General features: G+C 35.5%; 1 protein-coding gene and 1 pseudogene across 2 annotated transcripts in view; both read left to right on the forward strand.

Moving 5' to 3' along the window:
- The first annotated feature begins 1,422 nt into the window (after positions 1–1,422).
- Positions 1,423–2,492, forward strand: LOC101297922. The gene is made up of 2 exons (XM_004296220.1): positions 1,423–1,555; positions 2,020–2,492. The coding sequence occupies exons 1-2, from the start codon at positions 1,423–1,425 to the stop codon at positions 2,490–2,492; spliced, it is 606 nt and encodes a 201-aa protein (XP_004296268.1).
- Positions 2,493–3,041: 549 nt separating this feature from the next.
- The window catches only part of LOC101298212, a 13,983-nt pseudogene continuing 6,714 nt past the window's right edge, over positions 3,042–10,310 (forward strand). The window contains exons 1-11 of the transcript XR_184399.1: positions 3,042–3,657; positions 3,819–4,016; positions 4,127–4,438; positions 5,190–5,296; positions 5,556–5,752; positions 5,795–6,009; positions 6,476–6,654; positions 7,132–7,273; positions 7,364–7,523; positions 7,797–7,968; positions 9,425–9,602. The product of XR_184399.1 is annotated as an uncharacterized LOC101298212 (transcript). The remainder of the gene's footprint in view (positions 3,658–3,818; positions 4,017–4,126; positions 4,439–5,189; positions 5,297–5,555; positions 5,753–5,794; positions 6,010–6,475; positions 6,655–7,131; positions 7,274–7,363; positions 7,524–7,796; positions 7,969–9,424; positions 9,603–10,310) is intronic.

The following is a 10,310-nucleotide window of genomic DNA, read 5'->3' on the forward strand; positions in this document are numbered from 1 at the left end:
GAATTGCGAAATTAAGAGAAAATCGAATTGTGTTTTGACTTTGTTTGCAAGAGTTGGATGTAAATTTAAAGATGGAAAACAAAACAACTTAACTTTAAAATAATACTTCTTACCCTTGGATTTACATCACAAAAAGTCAGTTTATCAAACACCGAGCTACTTTGCTTTTCAGCCACTTATTCTAGAAATAAGCGAAAACCAGTTTTTTAGAAGCCACAGTTGTACCAAACACACTATAATATGTACGACCGTCCATTCCTGTCTAATCTCGGGTAACAAACATGCCCAAATGGAACTAGGAAGTAGGAACCGTATAGCCGTATAAGTCAATAGTTAAAATTTAAAAACGTTTTTGTTTTTAGTAAACTACATATTAGTTACTGACCAAATTTCAGTTTACAAATATATCTTTTACACATTATTTTATACATTTAAAGACAGAAATTAACAAATTAATATCCACATGTCATCTGTCACTACATATTTTACCAAACTACATTTCACTACATATTCTACTGCTACTATGGACGTATTACTGCTGTGTTGACCGGAGTGTCGACCGGAGACATGCTACTGCCGTGTTAACGAGAGACGTGTTACTGTCGTGTCATTTTGTTTAAATTTATTTGAAAAAGGGGTATTTTAGTCATTTTGCCTATGAACGTCTAGATCAGATCTGGTATCATTAGTTTGGGCTTGGGCTTGGGCTTATATCCTAATTTGTACAGAAAATATTGAAAGTGGGGTTTTTGTGTTTTTAAATTTGTTAGTGTTAGAGCAAGTCCAACAGATTCCCTAAATTATTTGATTTTCTTTATTTTAGGGAATATGAGGTCATTTTCCACTCCAACAGTTTCCCTATCTCATTCTCTAAAATAGGGAAAGAGATGAAAGAGAAGCTTTGTTTCCCTATATTTACAGATTCTCTAAAAATATTTAGGGAAAGAAAAATTGAATGTTGCACATTCTTCAAGGCTCAAAGATAAAAAAAGAAAACATAATTTATTCTAAAAAAATAAACTTTTATATTTTTATACTTATTATTATATTATAATAAATGAGGATTGTTGTTGTAATAAATATTTGAATCTTTAAAATAGGGAAACTGTTAGATTTGATATACAAAATTTTTAGAGATTTTAAGTTTTACTTCCATGTAAAAAATATAAGAGCATCTCCAATAGTATTGCTAAGATTATTGATAAGTGTAGCAATAATTTAGGGTTTAGTTATTCATTTTAAGCATTTGTTTCCAACAAGGATAGCTATTTGAATTGCTAAATTAATTTTTTTTTTAAATAACTGAACAAACGGCTAACTCTACAGGCGTCTGTTTTAAAAGGACGTATATTCATCTTCAATCTTTTCAACCATCTTCCATCTTCACCTTCATTCACTATTGATATTCTCATTTTAGCTAGTATGTCTCATTGCTATCTACGTGATATTAGGATGAACGACGAATCCTCTGATGATGAGTATGAAGAAATTGTGCTTGCTCTTGTTGAAGAATCCATCAAGGAAGACACACCTCGTCGACGTGGTTCTGTTAAAGGTAATTTTCAGAACAATAGACTAGAAAGTAAGGCTGCAACGTTCTTCTACCAGTTGTTTTCTTGATCAGCTTATTACTGATCAGTTTCGAGTAAGGTGATGTGTTGTGAATTGATGATTTCATAATAACTGAAGTTGAATATTTGAGTGAATTTTCGATTTCAGCTTATTACTGATCAGTTTCTACACAAAACGAACTTCCTTTTATCTTCTGATCATTCTTGATATAACTAATATTTGTTTATATACACCAGTGACCAGTGGTTCTTGATAATACATGTGTTCTAATCGGTCATTTTCTATATTTGTTTCTTCAAGGTCGCATAAGTATCTAGCGTGATCAAAGTGATGCACATGACAGGCTTTATGCAGACTACTTTAGAGATCAGCCCGTATTCCCGAGTCATATATTTAGACGGAGGTTTCGTATGAAACGACCTCTGTTCTTGCGAATTCATAACGCAGTGGTAAATCATGATTCTTATTTTGTTCAGAAAAGAAATGCTGCTAGAGTTCTTGGTTTGTCATCCCTCCAAAAAATTACAGCTGCACTAAGAATGCTTGCTTATGGTACGTCGGCCGATCAAGTTGATGAATATCTACGTATTGGAGAAAGTACAGCTATTGTTAGTCTTAAGAGATTTGTTAAGGCAGTAGTTGAAATTTTTGGTGATGAGTACCTTAGATCACCAAACAATGATGACATTGCGAGATTGCTTACTATAGGCGAACAACGTGGTTTCCGTGGAATGTTGGGGAGCATTGATTGTATGCATTGGAAATGGAAGAATTGTCCTAAAGCATGGCATGGTATGTATTCTGGTCACATCTATGAACCGATGATTATATCGGAAGCAGTGGCATCATATAATCTTTGGATATGGCACGCGTTCTTTGGACTCCCAGGATCTCATAATGACATTAATGTGTTAGAATAAGATAAAAGGAAGCAACGACTTAATATAAAAGGAGATGGAGAGATGGCATACGAAAAAACAAGATATCTGATGGCAGAAAATATACCTGACAAAATCAAAGATCTCAGTTGTCCCAAGCAAACGAAATTCACAGAACGTTGAAGTTAAACAACAACGAAATTGCCCAGTTGTATCATTGTGAAACAAACGCCATATATATATATATATAGAAGACAAGAGACTTGAGGAACCCAGAATTCCTAGAACGTTGAAGTGCAAAAATTGAACGTTGAAGAGATAAATTGTACTGTTGGAGAATTTAGCAATAAGTAGTTTCTCTCTCCTCAAATTGATAAATTTATCAATTCTGTTTAGCAATCTTAGGATTTAGCAATATTTTAGACATACTATTGGAGCTCTTATTCATCTAAAAAATTGACAAATTTTAAAAAAAAATAATTTAACAATATTGCTGGAGCTGCTCTAAAGAACCGTTGGACTTGCTGTTGGTACGTAATTTTCCTTTTTGTTTTCCCCGTATAAATACTTGAGCGGGGTCTCTACTCCATTGGAGAAGCCCTAATCTTCAAAATTTAGAACCCAAAAATATGGCCGTGGACACCGATTTCGCATTCCACGATTTGAAGCTCGAAGATCCTTTGCTTCCATCTTCCAACGTCAAAGCCTCTCTCCGTCTCCGTAAGTCTTCGTTTCTCTCTATTTAGAGTTTCAAATTTCAATTGACAAGTTTGGTGCGGTTGGCGATGAATGCACTGCAAGGACTTGAATCGTCGCCGTCGCTTATTAGGACTTGACTCATGCTCTGGGGAATATTCTCCACTCCATCTAGTCTTTCTTCTCCTAAAATTTGTGAATTTCTTTACCAATTTGAGTCTCCAAGCAACCGCCATACAGTCTGCTTCGTATAGTCTTGTGGAGGGTTACATGTGTGCTCTGGATACCTTGTATGCTTCTGCGGGTTGTCTTAACAGTGTGGTCCATTCTGAACTTACTTTGTTGGAGGTGTATTTGCATACTAAGGACTCAGATTGAATGCCTTGCAAACATATGCAACTTGTATACATTTTCTGATTGCTTCCCAGCGTCTTCTTTTGATGACTTACTTGCGAAATCCCTATCTGAGTGAGGGGGTCATCTACTCACATATCTGTATGCTCAGTTGCAGGTTAGCTTGAAATTTTAATCAGTTACCACATGTTTGTAATTGTCTCATTGGTTGTTACTGTGGCATCTTTTCTGATCTTAAATTTTTGGCTTCAAATATATTAATGTTTTGAATTTTGAAATGGGATTCTGATGTGTTTATATACCTTTTTGTCTGCTTAGGTTGCTGTTCCTGCTCATAGTCCTGTACTAAAATTTCTTTTTCTTCGTACATGTGAACCATACTTCGGATTTATAAGATCATGGATATTCAAAGCTGAGATTAGCGATCCTTATGAGGAGTTTTTGGTTGAGTATGTTCACTCTCATGATCCATATGTTGAATCCGGTATCTCTGACTTCCCATTGGCAACTATTAGGGTAATGCTAATTACATTTTAATTTTTGGAACATGGGAGTTACATTCTGTTCTCAGTGAATTAGTCATTGTCTTTTTCCTAAAGTTGTGATGGTTGGTATTCGTATCTCAGGAACAAGATGGAGTTCCTGTTCCTTGTTTTTTGAAGGACTTCTTGACTCCACTTTTCAGAGCAGGTCAGCAGCTGCAAGTTCTAGCGAAATTGCTTCGATTGTGTACTTTTGTTCCCCCTGAGAACCATACTTATGAGAGTTTTCTTCCTTGCTGGAGTGGGTTTTCAAGCAATAGTCCATCGTATGCATCTCCATTGACATTCAGCACAGGAAATATAGAGGCCATGGTACTTTCATGGGAATGTTATTACAAAAGGATGCAAGACAGACTCCAGATTCTTTTGACGGAATTAGAGTTCAAATTTCAACAGGTTGTTTGTTTTGATAGTTCTGTTTCTTCAGATATAAAATTGTGCTTATTCCTATGTTATTAAGAAAGTGAAATGAATCGTTTTAGAAAAAAGAAAAAAAAAAATGAAATTACAAGTCACCTTGCTTGGTAGATGCTTTTTGTTTCTATCTTATTTCTTATCTGTGATTATTTATTTCAAGCATGCAATGCAAATGGCAATATTTCTGGTTGCAGGCCAACGTAGGTATATTATTGTTCTTTCTGTACCTTATATCAATATATGCAAGTACCTCTGATTGTTCCCTTTATTTGTTTTTCTTCTGAATTATTAAGATTGTTACTTGCCATCTCTTCATTCATATTTAACACATAGTCATGGCTTTTTACTGTAATTTCAGATATTGGTACTCTGATATGTTTTAAATGATTTAGTGGTGGTATGCAGCAACCTATGACTGAAGTTCAAGCTCTACTTTCAGTTATAAAAATTGGATTTATGTATGTGTGCATGTTTTAAGCAAATACATTCATATTTTTATACGCACTGGTCTTTTGAATAGAACTTTTTTCTTTTCTGTATAATTGGATGTTCTACAAATCACAAGAATACTCCTGAAGGATATAGAGATTTCACAGTTTCATTATAAGAGTTCCCTTCTTTTGAATATGCTTCATGTTCATTTTTTCATACAATTTTGTTTCTGGGTCCTGCCATCCGGATTTTTTTCGTCCTTTTGCTTTTGATAGTATACATGATTTTCATTTTGCAGGTAGTTCCACAAGACGCGCTTGTTCTCTTGGATTATAGTGGAAGGAGTTCAACCATCCCAGTATTAGTCGCATTGGATGAAAGTTTTATTGAAAGGGGGTCAAATGTGTAATCTCTCTCTCTTCTCTCTCTCTCTCTCTCTCTCTCTCTCTCTCTCTTTGTACTTTTTTGTGCATGTGAACACTTGCATGCATGTCTGTGATTGCTGCATGAGTATTGCACATCTGCATGTATCATGTTATTTTCACCATATAACATCATAATATCTGAAAAGGTCAGGTTCTGCTACGTATGCATTTATCCTGCATGTAGTTCTTTCTTAAATTTTTCATAGCTTCAACAAATATTAAAGTTCTCTAATTATCAGGGTGTCTGATGATTTGGATTTGGACGAGTTAAGTACAAGAGACAAATTATGTTACACTGCAGATGAGTACGAGTCATCTGAATGTTCAAGCTCAACTATATCTGAAGAGCAAAACGTGCTCAAGCAGACAACTGAGTTTCCTAGTCACATTGTAGGAGAAGAACAAAAGTATTTCTCTGCTTTAAGCTTCTCAACAGGTATTCCGGTTGATACTTTGCAAAAGTCCCATTGATGTGCAGATTCATGTCTTATGGACAACATTAGTAGTTGTGAAAGAAAATATCCATTTGGGCATTCTCATCATGAAGGCATACTTACGGGTCAGATATTGGACGCTCAATTTTCAGATTCTCTCTCTGATAAGGATTTGCCCGATTATTTTGAGAAACAGTCTGTCATTGATATAGAGTACAAAGAAGGCCTGAAGTCACGTCAAACGGACTTTGCCTCAAAGGTGAATGAAAATGGGAGCCTTAAAGGAAGGTTCATCATATTTTAGAAAAAGAATCATGGATAATAATGCGTTAATAGAAGAAGCCTTTGGCAAGGTTGAACCTCAAAAGTCCTGTTATACTTCTGATACATTTGCATTGCGACAGTGGAAGGTTAATTACCATAACAATTTCCTCAGCATAAACCCAATGTTGACAAAAAATAATTTCCTTCACCTAACATCCAGGCCTGAAGAGAGATGCAAGACAAACCTTGGGGATTCTTTGGCTTGCTTTGATTTCTCTCACACAAAAGATCCTTGTAAGGTGTTTCCGGTTAAGGTTCTGTAGGGCTTATGGACTATAGTGCCTCTACTACCAGTGTTAGGAGTGATCACCATGTAAAAGAATGTTCTGCCGGAGATGGTATACTGATTGGAAGAACGATAGTATCTGACTTTCTTCCATCTTCAGATTTGAGGGCCACAGCGAAGGGGATGCTACTTTAACAATGTTTCTGGTGGTAGTTGTTGGGAGAGTTTGCTTGGTAGATTTGGTGACGCTGTCGTTAACAGACTTGAAGATCACAGAGAAAGCTTGGCTGCCAGTTTTGACATACCACTTGATTTTATTATTGACAAATGCCTTCTGCAGGAAATCATGCTCCGGTATCCTTACATACTTGCTTTATGCGGTGCTTATTTTTTTGGTCAAGTTTGTGTTTTATCAAGAGGATAATCTGTTCTGTACATGATTTTGGTAACCCGTAGCAATAGCGACCATAGTTGCATACCTGCATAGGACTTTGGTGGTTTCTTTAAGGTGTCTTTACGAAGTTCACAGTTCTTTCTCAATAAAGCTTATGTGTCTGCCTTTGTTTTATATATATTAGAAGTAACATCTGAGGCATAAACTGACTACAATATTCTAGGACCATCAGCCTGTTGTTTTGGTGCTTGATTGCTTTTGAGGATTGGGATAGAAAATCTATTGCTACCTTTCAATGATCAGCAGGCTTCAGCCATTGGAATATAAAACTCAAAACCATATCGGAGAGTCTTAATGAAGAGTATTGAGTCACTGACTTTTTCCTTTCATGTTCAAAATTTTGTTTTGGAACGAGTTGTTATCCTTGAACATTCTAGATACAAGTATGTCAGCAAGTTAACTATTAACTTCCTTGAAGAAGGATTTGATTTGCAAGAACATTTGCTGGCTCTGCGTCGATACCACTTCATGGAACTAGCAGACTGGGCAGATTTGTTTATTATGTCCCTTTGGCATCATGTAATAATCACTTCCATTCATTATAAATACTGTTATTATTTTATATGATTTCTCAGTCTCATCTGACTCCTTTTTATTCTGGCATTACAGAAATGGAGTATTACACAGGCAGATCATAGACTTTCCGAAATTCAAAGTTTTCTTGAGTCATCGGTTCAGAGGTCATCATGTGAACGTGATCATATTAAGGACAGATTGTTTGTGTACTTGAAAGGACATGCTGCAGTGCCTCTTTCAGCATCTGCTATAGGTACATTATTACACAGTTTTTTTTCTTTTGTTTCTTGGACCAAGTATACCTTTGTCAATACAAGTTTGATCGGCTTTTGGCACCTTAATTTATTGTTGTTTGAACAAGCTGCTAGTGCCTGCCCTCTGTTGTGCCTTGTTCGGATTTGATTTTGCTTTGGAATTTTGAGACATATGGTTTTAATTTAACTTGGCATTCTTCTGTCATCTCTTATTTTGTTTTTGTGTTGGACTCTCTCTATCTTCTCATGTAATTATTGTGTCAATGATGCAGGAGTCCATTCCTTTAACTTTTTGGTTTGGGATATCGAGTAGACTGGCCCATCAGCATTGTTTTGACTCCTGGTGCATTGAAAATATATGATGAGATGTTGTGTTTCTTGATACATGTGAAACTTGCTCTGTTTTCATTGAATGATGTGTGGCGCCAATTGAAGGTATGGATTATTTTTTTTCTTTTTGTTGTATACTGCTTGTTAGAATTTCTTTAACGTATATTTTTATGGGTGTTCAGTTCAAGACTGCATAAATCCTTCTAACAGGGAAAATTTTGTAAAACTGTTCTGTTTCAGATCCAATTATTGGAGAACAGCTTGATTAAGTAGTCTTTCTTTGGATATGGATGATATATTTAGAATTTGATGATAGTTGCATCGTTTTAAAGTTTTGAATCATGTATTAAGCCACTTGGATTAGCATTTGCATCATCGAAGTACATTTGACTGATGTTTTTGTTCTTGTCGCACAAACAATACGAACTATTCTTTGAAGATGCAGGATCTGGTCCGCTTGATTGGTTGGAATAACCACTCTGAGGAACATGAAGAGGAAGTGACACATTTTAATGCAATAGTGAAAATGAGGTAGTTTGCACAATTGTTCTTATAGTAGTTGTATGTACGAGTGTGTCTCTACAGAGATATCTGTCGATTAGTTTTGCACCTATGTAAGATTGGTTTCTTTAACATGTTTAGATTTTGGAGAGAAAAATTTAGAGAACAAGTACGACCAGTGGATGAAAGTTATGAACCAAATAAAGGACGAAAAACTCAAACACATAGTACTGAAAAAAAAAAATTAAGAAAGAAATCACTGCCAGGAAGTCAGCAAAATAGTTGAAAGTGAAACTCAATTCCACGAAGCTGGGAAAAGTTGAACTTATCCTTAACTTCCACATAACCCTCTTGGTAATACTCAAACGAATATAAAAGCTAGGTGCAGGACTTAGTTCTGAATATTTGAAGATAAGTACGATTTCTATTCATATATTGCTAGGACAATAGCTGTTCGATCGAATGGCCCTCTTTTCACAGATGTTCTGAGATGCCTTTGATTGAGTTCCTATTATCTGTTGGAAGGTTGATGAAATAAAACAAAGAGAATTTTTGCCAACCATCTTTTCAAACAACCTAACTTCCTGACAAGAGTTTTTGATTTATCCAACTACTAGTGATGCAGCAGAGAGCAGCACTTGGTGAGAGAATGAATAGGGTGGGTTGGAAATGTTGAGAGATAAAAAAAAAGAATGGTTTTACAAGAAATAGAGGTTTCTTAGCTGTAGAAGGGAGAAATAGAATGTGGGAGGTTAGGGAAGAGAAATGAGGGCCAAGCCTTCAATAAGATATATTTTCAATCATTGCAATCTGATTTGGGTTTACAAGAGGTAGCCATATTTATAGGCTTCAAACACAACCTTTAGACTATTATAAATTTATAATTATAAGACTTAAATAGACTTAAAGAGACATAAAGACACACTCAAGACCCTTTAGTACCCAGGTTTTAATACTCTTAAAAACACCACTCTTAAAACCCTAAACTACCATGGAGACTTCCATTTGGACCAAAAAGGATTGGGCTTAGTCTTAGGCTTCCAAAGAGGATATATCTTTTCCAACCAACTTATGGCTGCTGCATTAACTAGCTTGAAGATTACTAACTCAAAATTGTATTCAATTATTGTCTCTCTGATCTATCTCCAGGCATCAGGTCAATCACTTTGTATCCACATTGCAGCAATATGTGGAGTCACAACTATCACATGTATCATGGTGCAGATTTCTACTCACTTAAGCTTAAGGTTCACAGCCTGCTACCATTTCCGTAATACTTATTCGTAAACTGAGCCTGAAAGTGAATTTCAAATGATTTTTTTATGGAAAGTTTATGTGAATGACATAGTTCATTTTATATTACCTAATTGATATTTCATAATTTATCACATCATCTTGTTCCTTAGAATGGGTATTGAAATATATAGAAATATATAGTCAATAGAGAAAGTATTGTGTAGTGCTCATCACCCTACCTACTCTACAGTAAAGTATGGTGTAGCATGTTGACTGCACCATACCTTACACAGTAAGTCATCCACCTTACTGTGTAAGGAAGTCAGTAGTCATGACTCATGAGTATGGCTGGTATGGCTAGGTATGGCTAGGCTTGTATATATATACTTGGTTGTAACCTAAATGTTTTCAATACAAGAGTTTTCTTTTTCTCTTCATCTTTTTCTACATGGTATCAGAGCAAGAACGATAGAGTTCTTTCTTCTGTTTTTCCATCTCTTACTGTTTTCTAGTGATCTTGTTATTGTTGTGGTTCTTTCCAAGCAACAATGACAGAGGAACAAGATTCTTCTATTTCTTCATCTGTTTCTACAATTGTCTCAACTGAGGCTGAAGGTAATCCCAATCTTCGTCTCACATCTGTCTTACTCAATGAGTACAACTATTTCTCTTGGTCAAGAGCTATATCTCTTGCACTTGGAGGGAAGTCAAAGCTTGGA

This window comes from Fragaria vesca, linkage group LG3 (genome assembly GCF_000184155.1).
Source record: "Fragaria vesca subsp. vesca linkage group LG3, FraVesHawaii_1.0, whole genome shotgun sequence".
In the NCBI taxonomy this organism is placed as follows: domain Eukaryota; kingdom Viridiplantae; phylum Streptophyta; class Magnoliopsida; order Rosales; family Rosaceae; genus Fragaria; species Fragaria vesca.